This window comes from Culicoides brevitarsis, chromosome 1 (genome assembly GCF_036172545.1).
Source record: "Culicoides brevitarsis isolate CSIRO-B50_1 chromosome 1, AGI_CSIRO_Cbre_v1, whole genome shotgun sequence".
NCBI lineage: Eukaryota > Metazoa > Arthropoda > Insecta > Diptera > Ceratopogonidae > Culicoides > Culicoides brevitarsis.
The window spans coordinates 13,343,283-13,361,242 of record NC_087085.1 but is presented as its reverse complement, the minus strand read 5'-3'; the positions used below and the strand labels follow the sequence as shown (position 1 = coordinate 13,361,242).

At 27.6% G+C, this 17,960-nt stretch overlaps 1 protein-coding gene across 1 annotated transcript in view; it reads left to right on the top strand.

Annotated features, from left to right (window-relative positions):
* Window positions 1–13,627, top strand: part of LOC134836340 (protein cortex) — a 61,526-nt gene extending 47,899 nt beyond the window's left edge. The window contains exons 2-6 of the mRNA XM_063851562.1: window positions 10,222–10,353; window positions 10,895–11,138; window positions 12,403–12,721; window positions 12,774–13,306; window positions 13,366–13,627. Of these exons, the coding sequence (XP_063707632.1) occupies window positions 10,222–10,353; window positions 10,895–11,138; window positions 12,403–12,721; window positions 12,774–13,306; window positions 13,366–13,526 (1,389 nt within the window). The 3' untranslated portion in view covers window positions 13,527–13,627. The remainder of the gene's footprint in view (window positions 1–10,221; window positions 10,354–10,894; window positions 11,139–12,402; window positions 12,722–12,773; window positions 13,307–13,365) is intronic.
* Window positions 13,628–17,960: the final 4,333 nt, after the last annotated feature.

The following is a 17,960-nucleotide window of genomic DNA, read 5'->3' as shown; positions in this document are numbered from 1 at the left end:
CCTCCATGCACTTCAATCAACGACGAACAGTGTCGTGAAAAGTAATCAAGTGTATCAGCTGTTGATGCTTCACCTGCGGATTGTATTTACATTCAAATCATGCAGGTCATCATTAACTCTTTTCCTTTATGTTCTTTTATTTTATTTTTTGTAGTATGTTTTTCATATGCTATATTGTTTTTGGTCAGAAATTTAATTTTTTTGTGTAATAATTGTCTAAAAACTTTTGAAAATTGAAATTTTAAGGGAAATGTGTAAATATTTTATCTTTTAACATTGATAGCAAAAATGCAGTTTTTAAATGAAGAAACTTGTCAAGAATGCCATTTTTTCCTTTAAAATCATAAAAAATTATTATAAGGCAGATTGGTGTCTGAAAGCATGTCAATTTCAAATTTATGAAACGTTTCCTTTGCTATTTTCAAAATTTTTTGCCGCACAAGCTTTCGTACTTATTCTTTTGAAATACACCTTCTTTAAAAAACGACGTGTCATTATTGTCGTAAAATAATTTTTTCGCATGGTCAGTCGCATTTGTCAAAATATCGCGTTGTTCAGGCCTGGATATATTTATTAGAAGGCTTTTTTTCCGTAGCTAGAGTTTGAGAGTTGTGAATGTGTATTCTGATGCAAATATTTACGGCGCTTCTCTTATAATCTCAAAGCATTTCTTAAATGATTCTGCCATCATAATTGCAGAAAAAGTTTGGATGATGACAGATTTTGTGTGTTTTTGTGTTGTCAGCAAATTCTTGTCGCAATATTTTGACATCGCATGAATAAAGTGCGAAACGCATTAAACAGTTTGTTGGATACTGCGTATTAATAGGCTCTCCTAAATAAATGGTGTTTAAATAGTCTATTAAAGACATGTTGTTGAAGATTTTGGCAAGTCGGAGTTTTTACGTGGAAGCCATATTGGGTCAAATTTTTTACGATGTCCTCATGTACAAGAAGAACAGCAAATTCTTTGGTTTCTGTCATTTTATTGCCTGTTTTTTATAATCCAGTTTTACGATAACGTTCTTGACGAATTGTTTGTTCATTGTTAGCTCTTTGTCCATTTTTTTGTTTATCATGTCTATAATTTGGCACTTTGCCATTTTGTCTTTGCTTATATTATGTCTTTTGTCTATAGAAAATAGATTTTTATACATTTTTTTTAAATTTAATCATAATTCATTTGAATTAATATCACCTTGCCCCTAGACCTTGCCAATTAATAATTCAATGAGAAACACATACTACAAATCGAATTAACTTGCTAATTCAAGTACTTTAAATTATATCATTTAACGTGTTGTCGTCTTCGTCTCCCCTTCCCTTCTCTAGTCGTACATTCTTGTTTAATTAATTAATGTGCATTATTTATGGGGACATCATTCAACATCATCTGCGCGATAGTAGTTGCTGCTAGATGATGATGACGAAGATGAACATCACATACGAAAAAAAACTAGATTGATAACATTTTTTTTTGTTATGCATTTTCTTCTTTATTTAATAAATTGTGAAGAGAGAAAAAAAACGACGACGACAATCACCCGTCTTTATCTTTATTAAAATACTCTCTTATATGGCGTTGGCATGAGTCTCATCGCGGTGCTTGGCTCTGCATGATGAATGCGCGATTGATGGCTCGGTAGCAGCGCGCATGGAAAAACGTGCCAATTTACATTGAGCTGTAAATGTTGATAAAGATGGAAAATATTTTTGCAGAACAAAAAAAAAAAAAGAGTCATCATCAGGTGCTTGCTGCTTGCCTCATCATCAGGTGTGTAATACATGAAAGAGACACACGAGCAATCGAAAAAAAACGGCTTTATAAATAATTTATTTCAACATGCAGAGATAAGTGTTACTAATGTTGCGCTTTAATGTTTTCCTTTGTGAATTCGCAAAACTCGCTTTAAATTAATAATATTAATATTTTTTTTGTTTTTTTTTTTTTTATTTAATTGTGAATGTGCTCACACGCAAAAAAAAAATGAGAGGAGAAAAATATCATTAAATTATCAATCTATTTATTCTCTGCTGTTACGTTTTGTCCAAACGTTGTTACACTTCTCATTCATTTTGCTTGATTGCTCTCGCTACTTGACAGACAGTGGCGTATCTCGACCGAGCGCATATCAAATAACAATAAAATTTTATGTGTGCGTGCGTTTTGATGCAAAAATTGTAATATACTCAAATATAAATGAAATATAATGCAAAATGCTCCGCCCATTTAATTTAAATATATCATTTGAATGACTTTCGTTTAGTTTTTCCATCATCATTTATTATTATTTGTTAAAAAGCTGTGCATGCAGAGACAATACTTGGCATTTTTCATACGTTTATTATTTAAAATTAAATATATATGAAAGAGAAATGTCGACGTTTAAAAGTTACCGCGTAATAATAATAAAAATTACCTTCAGCTCTAATATTAATAATACTTGAAAACTAATAAATATTTGCCAACATTAAATAAAATGAGTGTTTATGAGGTGGCAATCACAAAAAAATATTAAAATTTATATTTTTGTTTATTTATTATTTTAATATTTAAAAATAAAAAAATTAAATAAATAATAAAATAGTAATGTTTTTTTTAAATAAATTATTGAATTAAAAAATATTATTTTTAATTTAATAATCAATAATCATTAAAAAATAACAATAAAATAATTAATTATTTAATAATAAAATAATTAAATAATAATAAATAAAAAAATAAATTTAATAAAAAAAATAATTTATTATATTTTTTTAAAATTTTAATGAAATAAAAAAAAATATAATTTTAATAATTATAAAATATTATAATATTTATTTATAATATAAATTTTATTATTTGAAATAAAAATAAAAATAAAAATTTAAAAAAAAACTAACAACTAATATGACAACACAAGCAATAATAATTAAATTGAATTATAATTCCAAAGTCAAAATATATAAATGTATAATTAAAATAAATTAACTCCATCCCAATAAATATTTTGTAATAATAATTATAATCTTAATCAATTCAAATTTAAATTGTTAATGCGCATGTTGTAATCAAATAATTGAATGATTAAACAAGTGACCTATACGATTTAAAAAAAAATATTTCATAAGATTAAAATAATTTGAAACACACGTGATAGAAAAGAAAGACAACAAACAAATAAAAAAAAATCTGATCAGAAATTTGAGATACTTGTTTCTTCCTTATTTATAGACGAAACAACGTACGGAGAAAAATATTCCGATCCACTTCTTAAATAAAATTCTTTTGCATGTTAATCAAAAATCATGGATCAAACATTTATTTATGTTTGTATATTTATTATTATTTTCTACTGTTCTCTACCTTAGCACAGCAGTTGTTGTTGTTGTTATTTATAGAAGAAAAAAAAAGCAGTAGAGACATATTTAGACTTAACATTTATGATAGTTGTAGCGTGCAAGATGATATGATGCTGCCAAATAAATAACTTAGTAAATTCCTTGATTTTTATCATCATGGAAGAAATTGAATTGAAAAGTTAACAGACTTGTATTTTTTTTTTAAATTTTTTTTTTATACATTTGATAGATTTGGGTTTATTTACAAGTTTATTATTTTTTACTTACCTTAAAAAAATTTTTTTTCGGGTTCGTCGTCTTTTTATTTTTAGTTGATGTCTTTAGTATATCGCTCGTGTTTCACATTTATTTTGATGTGTAATCAAAAAATTCACGAGAAGTAATAAAATTTATAAAAAAAATGAAAGTATCACAATTTAATAACTTCTTTTTTGATTTTTACGATGATTCACTTTTGTCAACTTTATTTAATAATTTTATTTATTTTTTGTTGTTTTATTTTTTTAATTATTATTTTTCAATTAAATATTTTTATTATATTATTTTTTTTTAATAATTATTATTTTTTTTATTTCTTTATAAAACTTTATATTTTAATTATTAATTATTTTTTTTATTCCATTTTAGTTTCGTAAAAAAAAAATAAAATAAAATTCCGTTACAATCCACAAAAATTCTTCCATACTCCTCAAGTACTTGATATTAACTGAACATTATTACCTGAATCAATTTCTTCGTTACCATCTGAATAAGTCATTGGTCATATTATTACATATATTTGTACCGATACTCTATATTACCTATAGCACTCCATACAAAAAAAAACTTACATTGCTTCAATGTTTCTTTTGCATAGCTACTATCACCGTACCGCATGCTATAACGAATCAAGACCTACGTGCCACAGCATCCTATAATATAATAATAATATTATACTCTTGTTACTCTACATTACACTTTATATAAATATCTATCTATTGCTAGTTTGTGAGTATTTTTCGCAAATATATGCTCCTTGTACGTTAGAGTTGTGATACACTTTTAGTAAGTAAGCAGAGCACCTAGCTCTTCTACTTTGCTGTACATGAGTTTGTTTCTCCCCGCTTCATGATGCTTTTCTGCAGCACGTATCGCTAGAAAATTGAATTCAGCAACATTTGAAACTATTGCTGGATTTATTTCATTGGTAATCATCTAGTTGAGTGGAAATTTCAACATTAATATTACATGAAATGAACTATAACATAATATATATTTTACAATTTTTATAAAAAATCGACACATCAAAAGGTGTTTTGAAGATGTTTTTATTTGACGAGATCTACCACGACGCAAAATTACAATGTAGTTTTGCAATTTTTTTGATGTTAGTCCAAAAAATACATCATTCATTAAAACATAAATCTTGTTAATGTTATAAATATATCTTTAAAAACTTTTGTATTTTATTCATATTTTTGTCTTGTGTACCCAAGGAAATACAAAAACATGCAATTAAATGCAATAAAATACGTAAATTTTTAGTTACAACTCATGCAATTGATGAAAAGAGAAGAAATAAAATAATATAATATAAAAAAATCTATCATATACATTTTAATAGTAATAATAATAATAATATGAAATAATATTATTACTAATATTTGTCATTCTGGCTCCATAAATATTATTTTTCTTGTGTCTCTTTTTTTTGATATTATTAACTATATTGGGTGCCTAATAGACAGATAGCAGTTATAGCTCATATATTTTAGTAAAATCGTAATAATAATACTATATAGTATATGTTTATGTATAAATATATGATTATTTTATAACAGAGAAAAAAAAATGCAAAAAAAAACGGGGATCATGAAAATATCGGCCAATTATTATTCATAAAAGAAATATTATTGCTATTATTATGAATATCTTCCAATATAATGCAAAATGATATATGAAATCATGATGTATTAAGGTTTATGATTCATGTTCTTCTTTCCTATTCTATATAGGAAAATGTTTATAATAAAATATATAAACCTTCGTCGTCGTCGTCGCACGTATTGGAATCGATACATTTGTCTCAATAAATAAATCATGAGATTTGACGACAATATTAATATCGCAAACAAAAATTGCATCATAATTGTTTGAAAATATTATATATATTGTTAAAATATTATTATAAGTAGCATCGGGCAGCTAACAAGGAATTAAGAGAAAATTTATGAGGACTCAAGATACTAATTATAGATTATAACTAATTTCAAACAAGTTAAGTTAACAATCGAAAAAAAAAAATAAAAAAAATAACTGGAAAGTTGTGCGATTAGTTGTTCATTTGTTCGTTTTTTAAACGTTCAATAGATAACGACAAGTTTACAATAAAGGTTGATGATGTTATAGTTAAATACAAGAAGAAAAAAAAAACTATTTTTGTCGATATAAATTTATTTAAAATAAATAAAGAAATTGGAATTGGATTGTTTCTGCAGAGAAAGAAAAAAACGGAGTCATGTGCCCAGCTACTGCACCTACAACAACAACAAACAAACAAATATACAATATCTTGAATTTTGAGCCTACTGTGTGTCTGTTCCTTTTTTCTCTTCAATTCATGTTGTACTTTACCTTGTCTTTGTCTTGTTTCTTTCATTTTTGTGTTGGTTTGCTGCTGAAACTGCTGCTGCTGCCTGTTATGTGCAAATGTGCATAATGTGGCATAATAACGTATATAAATAATAATATTGAAACAGATTCAAAAGTATGATTCCAAAACGGAGAAAATTTTAAACATTTTATTATTATCGATAAAATTGATCGGCGCGTGCTGAACTTCGTGATTTGAGAAACATTTCGATTTATTTATTTTAATTTTTTTTTGTTTTAATTTTATTTCTTTCATTAATTTTTTCTTCGTTATGAAGGAATATTCTAACAGGGCTGCAAAATTTTTTAAGTTAAAATTTAAAATTATTTGACTTAAGGCTTAAGCTTGAGTGAAAGTCAATTAAGTTTGACTTAATGGATTGAATTTTTAAAAAACAAAAAAAAATTCTTTTCCAAAATTTGGTCGAAATCAGGGCTTCCAAAATTTATGTGACTTAAGCTTTAACTTAACTTTAAGCAAAAAATTTTGACCTTTGAGCTTAAGTTAAAGAAAAAGTTAAATTAAGTCAAAATTCAAATATTTTGAACAAATTTTTAGAAAAAATTCAATTTTTTTTTTTTGGAAATTTTTGAAAATATGGGTAAATTAATCAATTAACTTGACTCAAGTCAATCTTTTATGACTTTTACTCAAGCTTAAGTCATAACTTATTGATAAGTAAAATGGTTTTGATTTTTGACTTAATAAATTTTGCAGCCTTTTTTATGAAATTAACTTGTTTTAAAGTCTCTAAAGTTTAGTTTAAGTCAATTTTTTTTTAAATTTCGATTTTCGCATGGAAAAAAAATAATTTTTTTCAAATTTTGGAAAATTAAGTCAATTATTATTTAATTAAGACTTATGTGAAATCAATTGACTTAATTTGCCATTTTTAAAAAATAAAAATAATATTTTTTTTCCCATAATTTGATCAAAATTATAAAAAAAAGACTTAATTTAACTTTTTCTTAAAATTAAGCTTTAAGTTAAAGTTTAAATTTACTTAAGTTAACTTAAAGTTTAAATCACAAAAGTTTCGCAAGCCCAAGTTTAAGTCAAAATTTTTTGCAACCCTGCATTCTAAGTTTATTGCAGTAATTATTTTGCGACTTGGAGGGATCCGCAACCTCACACGAATCCGCAATAAAATGAATTTTAGTGACATCGAACCGTCTGTAAAAGTTCAAAGAGATCAATTTCACATAAAGTATGATTTAATAGCTTTGATTTCATTGCTACTCTCCCATTCAAAGCGAAAATAAATTAAAAATGTGATGACATGACTCGTGTAAATGATTTAAGATTATTTCTCTTTTTTGTGCAAAGATCTCTCGAACAGAAAAACTGTGTTTATTATCTTTTCGTCTCGAACTAGTTGTTGCTGCTGCTGCTAAATTAAATTGTATTTTTTGCTCCTTGCTTATTCAATTTATTTATTATCATGTTTGTTTAAAATGTACTTTTCTTCTATTTATTGAGCGATGACATATTCAAGCACTTGGAACGACCTTTCCGATCAATTTCTACGATATTTTTGCCTTGTTCGTTCGTTTGAGCGCGCATTAGCATAGGTACTCGTTGTCGCAAAAAACGAGCAGGAGAAAAAACCATGTTTGTCAATTAATGAAAATAAATGTTAATTTAAATGATTTCGATTTGTATTATTGTAAAATGTGTATTTAATAAAAAAAAAAGTTAAAATAGTGGAAGAATGAGGTATATTTCATACCAGAAATATTTTTGCATGGCATGTACGTGGATATCATTGTAGCATCTCATGTTCTTACAACAATATTTATTTTTACGTAGGTTGATGTTACAGAAGTGAATTAAAATAGTTGCTTGTTTGTGCGATTTTTTTTTCGTTGCTCGCTCTCAATGATATATGAAAGACATTTAAATGCCAAAACATGAAGACTTTTAGGAATTTCTTCCTCGCGAGAACGATTAATTAAAAATTTTTCATCTTAAAAGCACGAATGAAACACCTTCACTTATAAAAATAATAAATCGGATCACATTCTAAGCATTAAACACGCCATCCTTCGATGCATTGAAAAAAAAAATGTTTTGTTTTATTTGCAACGAGAAACAAAAAGCAGTTAATAATGATCCAAATTACTGTCTTTTAAAGGTTGGTGAACACAGCGCAGAACAGTAGCAATAAATCTTAATTTGTTTTGTCGTTTATGCGGAGAGTTCGTGCAAATGTGTCATTTTTTAACCTGTTTGCTGCTGCTAAATGCTCAGGCGACCCCAATGGTCTCTATCGGAGAGCCCGCTTGGTTGGTTGTTAGTTTCGCAAATAAACACGGAGATTTGCTGCAGATTATATAATCTACGCCCAATAAACAACACCCGATATACGCTTGCGACAGTTATTAATAATGGGAGATATTAAATTAAATGTGACAGTTTCTAGTCTTCGTGCAGAAATTTGAGCAAGTGCATTATGTGGGAAGGGGTGATAAATGAATTTTATTTTTTTTTTATTCAGTTTTCGCTTTTAATGTTTTTGAACTTTAAAAATTATTCAATATAGGTCGATAAAAATTCTTCTGTTTGAATTTTTTTTAAATTTTTTTTTAAATTAATTATTAAGAAAAATAATTATTAATTATTAAAAAAAAGTTAAATTAAATTAAATTATGAATGAAATTATTAATTAAGAAAAATAGTTTATCGAAAATAAAAAATAAAATAAAATAAACGAATAAAAATTAAATAAAGTTAATAATAAATATTAATATTAAAAAATTTTATTAATCATAATATATAAATAATTATTTTTAAATATTTTATTAATAAAATATTTTTTTATAATAATTTATATATTATAATTAATAATATTAATTAATTAATTATTTAATCATTTAAAATTTAGTAATTATTTTTGTTTAATTAATTATTACTTTTTATTAATTTTATTAAAATCAATTAAACCCGAGATTAAACCAATCATCGTTAAAAAATTATGAAAGCATCAAATTTCCGTTTTTAAAATTATTGCAGAAAATATATAAATAAATTTTTATAAAAATTCCCTTAATTTTAAAATTTATGTATAGGATGTTCAATTAAGAAATTCTGTTGAAAATTAAAAAAAAAGTTTTCAATTAAAAAAATAAATAACTTTTATTTAAAATTTTATCAGAAATTCTAAAAAAATCATATAAAAATTCTCCTTAATTAACTTTAATTAATTAAATTTTATTTTTTTTTTGTATTTCAACCTGAAATTAAAAAAAAAATTATTTAGTCTTAATTTTATTGAAAATTTTTGTTTTTTAACTTACTTTTATAATTGAACTGCTTTAAAAAAACTTTTAAAAACCTTTCTCCTCTTCAGTCCTTCACCAAAACCGAAAACCACCATAATCGTGTAATGATCGTGTTGCATTTTTAATGAGCCCATTGTATTCATGGATATATTAGCGTAATAAAATCTTTGCGAGACACGCTATTCATATCTCCGCTAAGTACATTTATTATTATTAAATAATATTTAAAATCAATTATGATTTATGAATTAACATACATTTCCATTTGACCGTTGTTGTTAGTGCTGCTGCTGCTGCGACTCGCTTTTGTGCTCAACACACACGGTTGACATCTCGTGATAAAGTTTGCAATGCCCAAAAAAAGAGACTTTGGTAACAATTTTTTTGCACATTATTGAAATTGGATTCTTAACATTTTTCTCATGTGAGTCAATTGCTCAATAAAATTGCAAGAATATCACACACCCTATTAAGCAAAAAAATGAAAAAAAAAATGTAAAATTTATTCAAATAAGACCCAAAAGAGAATTGAATGCAGGTTTTATCTAATCAAACACTGGTAAAATAGTGTTAATGATCGAATGTTAGCAACAAGCGAAAGACGTCGAATAAACAAGTTGAACAATTTATTGTCTAACTGCTCAAAATGTGAAAGAAAAATGTTAATCCCTTATTTGTACACGCCATTAAATGGCAAGAAAATAAAAAAATGCGCTGTAAAGGTGAATAATAGTCACTTTGGTATCAATAATTTTTCAATTTACATGTGAATTGCGAATTAAAAAGGCACAACACATGTGTATCAATTGAATTTTGTGAATAATATGTTCAACAAAATTTTCAATAGATACTAATTAGATTTATTTTAATTTACTGTTAATGCCGTTATTGTTGTTGTTGGCATTCCTTGTTGTAATATTAATAAAAATAGCTTACATTCTTTCTTTTTCTCTTTTTGTACTAAAGGTTCCCGATGTCGAGACCTTCATTCCACGAAATTATGGAGATCGGTTCATTCCCCGTCGCTATTCTGGGTTTGCTGACATCAATGTGGATACTATTCGGGCCAAATGGATTCATCAAGATATCTTGCGGATGGTAAAAATTTATTATTCGACCTAAAATTATATTTAAAACAGAAAAAAAAATTAAAAATTATTTAATTTTATAGACTTTTTGAAGAAAATATCGATTATTGAATATCTAACAATGCAAAAAAGTAAAATTTTTTAAATTTCAATTTATTTAAATAAATAAATAAATTTACTAAAATTTAAATTAAAATTAAATGTAGTTAAATTTATTAATTTAAATTTATTTTAAAATTTATTAATTTTTTTTTTAATTTTAAATTTAAAATAAATAATAAATTTAACTAAATTTAATAACATTTTTTAAAAATTGATTGAAATTGTTTAATTTTTACTTAAAATTTTAAAAATTACAAAAAAAATAATAAATTTTAACTTATTTTGACGAAAATTCTAATTTTTAAAAAATATTCAACAAAATTTATTTTTTTATTTCACATACAAATACTCAATATTTGATATTCCTTCAAAAAATTCTTTCAAAAAATTATTAAAAAAAAAATTAATAATTTTTTTTCCTTGAATTATTTTTTTTTTTTTTGTTACAGAGAACTAAAAAAGGTTATTGGCGACGTTACAAAATGGATCCGTTGTTGTGTGTGGCCTTCGATGTTGATTTGTCAGAAGCGCACTCGTCCGTGCTAAAGTTCAACGATACCTTTTGTCATGCAAAACTATTGAAAGAGCCATCGTTTCACAACTTGTTCCGCAAAGATTGGCCGTGTCAACCACGTAATCGACCTCTGGCGTTTGTCGAGGCAATTCACGATTTGCCGCGCTTAAAGAAAACAGGTAGGTCTCAACATTTCTCTTTAGTCGCTAAACTTTTTTTTTATTGCTCGAAATGTGTCGCCGTGTCTGCCGCACGTTTTTATGTCACTTTTTGTGATTTTGCGCACACACAGCGACAGCGACTACTGACTGAGTGATATGCGCAGCAGAAAATATACATAAATGTCTAAAGTGTCAGTTGGATGCCTCGCCCCTCGGTTTGCTGATTCTTTTGTCTCGGCAACACTAACTTTTTATCTCTCTCAAAGCAGTAAGTTAATACGTTGTCGTTTTTATTTGAGACATCAATCTTAATTACTTTTTATGTGTGTGCCTGCTGCTTGCTACATTTGATATTTATTTAATTTACTCCAGATGCGCGCTTTTATCCGTGCGCATTCATTACGAGCAGGGTTGAGAAAATTTTTGACTTTTACTTGAAAAATTTGACTTAATGAAACTTGATCTGAAACTTAAAGAAAATAAAATAAATTAAGTTGACTTAATATTAAGTATAAAGCCATTAAGTCGATTTAAGTCAATTTTTAAGTCATTAAGTCAAAAAATATTAACTTTAAATTAAAATTTATGACTTAAATTAATTTTAAAATACTTAAGCTTAATTAAAGTAAAATAATAAAATTTTGATTTTAAAGGCTTAAAACAAAAACTTAAGTCAAACTTAAGGCTTTTCGACCAAAATTTTTAAGAAAATTTAAAAAATTATAATTTTTTTGAAAATTTTTAAAAAAATTTTATAAATTTTTTTCAAATGAAGTAACTTTTATTTAAGTTTAGGTAAAACATTTATTTATTTTTGACAAAAACTCACAATGAGTTAAAATTTTGATTTATAAAAATTAATTTGAAAAAATTTAATTAAATTTAAAAAAAAAATAAAATAAAATTTAATTAAAATTTTAAAATCAAAAAGTACACTTTTTAAGATACTTTTTTTTAAAAATAAATTTTTAATTTAAAATTTTCTTAAGAAAAAATCAACTTTTAAAAGCTTTTATTTTTTTATTCTTAAAATTTTGACTTTAAATTCAAAACTTACTATTTTCTTCTAATTTTTAAGCAAAAGCATACTTTATAATTAACTTTTTACTCAAAAATTTTTCCAACCCTGACTCCGAGCGAAATTCATACGATTTATATCGCTTCTGAAGGAGTTTTGTAATGTACTGCCTAAGTCATAGTTGTTGATGTAATTAATTATTGTCTTTTAGAAATCTCGTTTTACTTACATTTCTTTCTTTTTCTCGACTTTTCGCGAGCACAGTGGGACGACAATTGATCGATTGGTCTGCCAAAAATGAAATTGCCGCAATTTTAACTAATAAATTGGTAATCTGGCAGCTCTTTACGGAAAAGACAATTGCCTACTTGATGAATGACACAAAGGCAGTTGTCTACGATTCGTCGGGCGATTTTTTGGCTTTAGCGACGCGTTGTAATGGCGATGCTGTCATCCACATCTGGGACACGTCAATTCAGGATAAACGTTTTCGGATACACAACGAGCAACTGAGTGCCTATCCGGAGCTGGTCGACGACGAAGTTAGTTGTATGGCATGGAATGCGAGCATGAAGATTTTTTGGTGAGTAGTTTTATTAAATTTTAAATAAATTCTTACCATTTTTCGTTTATAGTGGCACCGATAATGGCTCTCTTTTCGTGTTCGACTTCAACGATAACAAAATAAAATCCATCCAAAAAGGAATTCATCCGGGACACTTGGTTTCATTGAAATTTTCTCATCAATATCGGTACTTGGCATCGTGCGACGACTCCCATATGATCCGGATTTGGTACTGCGAAGGCATTCATTTGCAACCGAAATACTGTCTGAAGCGTCATGCACCCATTTACTTCGATTTTCATCCCTGGAAGGTGCACGAAATGGTAATTGGCGTCGAGAAACCCGCGGAATTGTTCATTTTTAACATTGCCACGCAGGAAATTGTGGCGTTGTACAAACAATATGCCGGCTGCTATAATGTTCGCATCCACGAAGTGAGTTTCAGCAAAGTTACGGCTGAGCTTTTGCTGTGTTTGTGGTATCGCGAAGAAGAAAAGAACAAAATTTTAGTACTTAGTGCGATGGATCAAGTCGTTGATGTGCTTGAAGCACACGAGGATCCCGTTCATAACGTCGTTTGGAGTCCCGATGGCAAAGTTTTAGGTAAAAATTACTTTTAATTCATGAAAAATTGATTAAATTTTAATTTTTTTGCTTTACAGGAACCGCAAGTGATGATCAAACATTCGTTTTATGGAACTTTTTTGGTCTTCCAGCAATCGAAGACCTTCCTTCATTACAAAGAATTCATACTCCCCCCAAAACTCGCTTACGAAAATGGACTTATGAAGGAAAATCCGCATTCCAAACCTCAATTCGTTAAAAAAATTTCATAATTTATTATTTTTTTTTAGAAAAAAATTTCTTGGCTGGCCATTTTTTGTAAAGTTTTGTGATATTAAAGTCGTAATTTGTTATTTTTCATTCTCTCTCGATCGTCATTTACGTTTCTCTCTTGCTCTTTTGACTCATTTGACAGTCCGTGGTGTTATTCAGCTTTATCACGATTACCTGAACTAGTAATTATAGATTAATTTTTCCACTATTTGCATATATGCAAGCGATCGATGATGCAAATCTCGACTCTCTTTTGAAACATGTCGTCGTCGTTGTTCGTTGCTGCGTAACGCAGAGCGCAGCAGAGCAATGACTAGCAGCAAAGTGAAAACAAGTTACTGGTTATCTCGTTGATAAATCGATAAAGTTAAGAAACCGTTGTCACCTATCTAATTAATTGCAGTTATTAAGTAAAAAGAGATTAACGTCGTCGATGCCATTTCGGAGTTTCGGACTCACTTTCGATGATTTTTATTTGCTTGACTGCACATTCTGAAAAAAAAAATCGCTAAACGATTTGTTTTGATCACTTAAATCGGAATTCTAATTGCATTTATTTGTATAATTACCGCATTAACGTAATTAATTTGATTGTTCGACCACTTTTAAATGCAGATAATTGTACAGAACTGAGCATGGATTTAATTTTTTTTCTCCTCTCTTATCTCCTAATTATCGCTGAAACTCATAATTTTTGTTTAAATGCGTTGCACGAAGAGTCCAGTTGTTTACGGAAGCACAAAATGTAGCATCAATGGGCGGAATTATTGTAAAAAGGCACCAACGACTCTGAAAATGAACGATATTTTACCCTTGAGTCATGCAATAAAACGGTAATTTATTGAACTGCTAGAAAGGAGGTGTTGCTTTTAATAACTGGCAATCGGTAGTTGGCGAAAAAACAAAACAAAAATAAAAAATAGTTGAGGTTATGTTCAAAGTTGCACGTGTTTCGTCATCGTTGCGAGCAAACACCCAGCACTTTGTCTTCTTTTATTCGCAATTTGTGTCATATTTTAAAGAGAATTATATTCGAGTAATTTGAAACAGATAACCATCTAAATGGTTATGGTCAATTGCTTTTAGATGTGTGTTGATATGATTATTTTTATTATTTCTTAGCATCTCGCGCGTTTATATTAACATTTTTTTTCGTGAAATGATACGTAAAGTATTTAGCATACGTGCCATAACTATTAAAAAGAAGATTTAAATACCGAGATAAAATAATGCTTTGACTAAGTATATTATGAGCTGGATTTTTTTATACAAAGATCACTATTTTAATCGACGCACTGTGCGACAAATAATATTTCAACAGGAATTTTATTTAAAAATTTAAAGTAAGTGCAACTCAAAATAATTTTTAATTTTTTTTTTCATAAAATTCTTTTTTTTTAGTTTTTCTAATTTATTAATTAAAAATTTAGTTAATTTTTATGTCATTTAAATTTAATGTATTTTTTTATTTATTTTTTAAATTTATTTTTCTTAAATTTTTGAAATATTTTTATTATTTAACTAAGTTAAATTAAATTAATTAAATTAACTGAGTTAATGTTTTCAATTTTGATTAGTTTCAAAGTTTTTAAATTTTATTTAATTTTTTTAAATTTAATTAAAAGGTTTACAGTTATTTTCAACTTGGTTTAAGTTTGAAAAAATAAAATTAATAAAAATAACTTCAAAAAAAAATTTAAAAATTAATTCACTATTAAAAAAATGATTAACTTTTAATTAATTTTTTTAAATTAAAAATTTTTATTCTTTTATTAAAAAAAAATAAAATTAATTATGATAATTAAAAATAAAAAATTAAAAATAAAATCACTATTAAAAAAATGATTATTTTTTTTTTAATTAAAATTTTTTATTATTTTATTAATAATAAAATATTTTTTTATTATTTTTAAAATTTTTCAAAATTATTTGACTTAATTTTATATTTTTTTTATAATTATTTTTTTTTACTAATTTTTTTTTTTTAAATTAATAATAATTTTAAATCCGGTTCATAATAAATTTTTCTTTTCGCACTGTTGCTCGTAAAAATCCTTTTGCCACACTCTACAAATTACAAACCAAACAAAGAATGCAAAATGGCATGAAAACCATTTGGGGCAAAATTCAACCTGTTCCATTATGTCCACATGTGTTACAAAAAATTTGCAGCGATAATCATAGAGAACTGTTGATTTTATATTCGCAAGGCCTGCGGACACGGAGGAAATGCACGAGCGTTCTAATATTTTAATGATATTGAATCACACGAGCGATATCAAAAGAGCTAAGTATATGTTGGAGACAAAAATGTGATAAAAGCATAATAATAATAAAAATCGGTGTGAGGTATAGCGAGATAACGAAGAAAGAAAGAAAGACAGAAAAAAAACAGAAATCAGGGTCAAATCAGCATAAATACCGTTTGAATTAGATTTAAATCACTTTAATAGTTCAATGAACCAAAAAGTTTTGATATTTCCAGTTTTTTTTTGTCAACACTTTTTTCTCTCTTTCTTTGTTGGATGTCTTCTAATTTTTTTGTATTTTTTTTTTAAACATATTCTGCTGACTGAATTAACATAAAAAGTGAAAATGAACCTGTTTGATTTTTTTCGCGAGAAATTTTTGTCAGCATTTGATTAGTAGCTTCAGTTCAGTTCCAAATTTTGAACTGATCGGAGAGATTTTAAATATTTTATCTCAAAATGAAGTTTTGTTTGATATTTTTAGTGCTTTGTTTGGGTAAAATATTAAAAATTTTTCATATTTTTTTTTAATAATTAAAAATTAATTTTTTCACAGGTTTCTGTAATGGATTACCTACCAGCACACCCGAAGAAATAAAAGTCGCCATCGTTCAAGACGAAAATGAAATTGTTGAAAACCAAAAAATCGACATAATTTCCCACGTCAAGCAAGTTTTGGATGAAGTTGAAAAAACCACTGATGCCACGCCAACTGCTGTCACGCCAAATCCCGTTCAAATCATTTATCAAACAGTAAAAGTGCCTTCTGATGAAAAAGAGAAGAGAACTCGTCGCACAAGACCTTCCAGAACTCCAAGACCACGTCCCCTCATCGAAGCCTATGTTGATCTCTTATTAGCTGCTCAAACATCTACTGCTGCTCCCGTACCTGTTGTTGCTGCCGATACTCCTGAAGGAAGTCCCCCATCCCTTGGAACGTACATCACGAACATCGAAACGCTCCAAATTGGTCTCACTGGCATGGCAGCTGACATCGATCAATTATGTGAAAATTCAAAACCCACAGGAAATCCCGCAAGTCTCGATCCTCTTCGTAATCCTTTCATCAATTTCCTGCAAAATATCACGAAACAACAAAGTGACTTGACAAATTCCGTCTTGCAATACTGGCAAAACGCAAATCCAGCGTTAAATGTTCAACCACTTTCGCTGCCAACGATTGCCCCCATTAAACTTCCATCAGCGCCTCAACTTCCACAAATCCAAATTCCATCACTTTTTAGAACGTTGAATGCTCAAAAGGACTCTCTTGATGAAGTTGACGAGAAATTGAAGGGTTTGGAAGATGCAATTAAAAAAACGATCACCGAGATGATTCCTTACATGAAAACAATCGAAGAATTCCCCGGAGAAAGTGCTTCCACGGAAGAATGGGAAAAGTTCAACGAAGCAATTGAGTTCGTTTCTGCCCGTTTGAAGAACAAAACAATTCAAGCCGTCTTGGATAAGGAAAAAACCAAGACCCTAGTCGAAAATTACGATAAATACATGGATGCCGTTCAACTTGTCAGATTTTTGTCAGACTTGGAGGAAGATGATGACAAACAAGCTGCCGTTAGAAGTGCCCTCAGTCGAAGGAAAGGATGCTAATTTTCAAGAAATAAATGTTATTTATTAAATAATTCGTTGTGAACTTGATCCGGCTTCTAATATCAAAGAATAAATTACGGGTCTGTATATTTTAGCTCGACGTGCGTTGACGTATCGCTCGCTATCTCCGCTACATAATTCATGGTATGGCACGTAAAAAAATAATTTTCCAGATTTATTTATGGACTGCTAATAAATTTGTTTTCTATTAAAGTATATTTGTTATCGATTGGTAAATTATTTATACGAGCAAATATTTTTACTGCTACTCCAAAAACGGTGTTCCAGCAATTTTTGAGATTTTTTTCGATAAAATGTCACAATAACGAAGGCTTTTTGTGAGCACCGTGTCCCAATCACTCATTGAACAAAATATTGCAGGCATATCGGAATTTAAAGTGCTTGTAATTGAGTTGTTATCTACCTGCTGTTATAAATGTTTTGCTTGATTCATTCAATTTTTAATCAAAAAAGAATCTAGGTTGTGCGTATTTACCTCGAAATATACTGGAAAAAAGTCAAATGTTAATTTTGCTTTGTGATAAAATATTGGCTGCTAT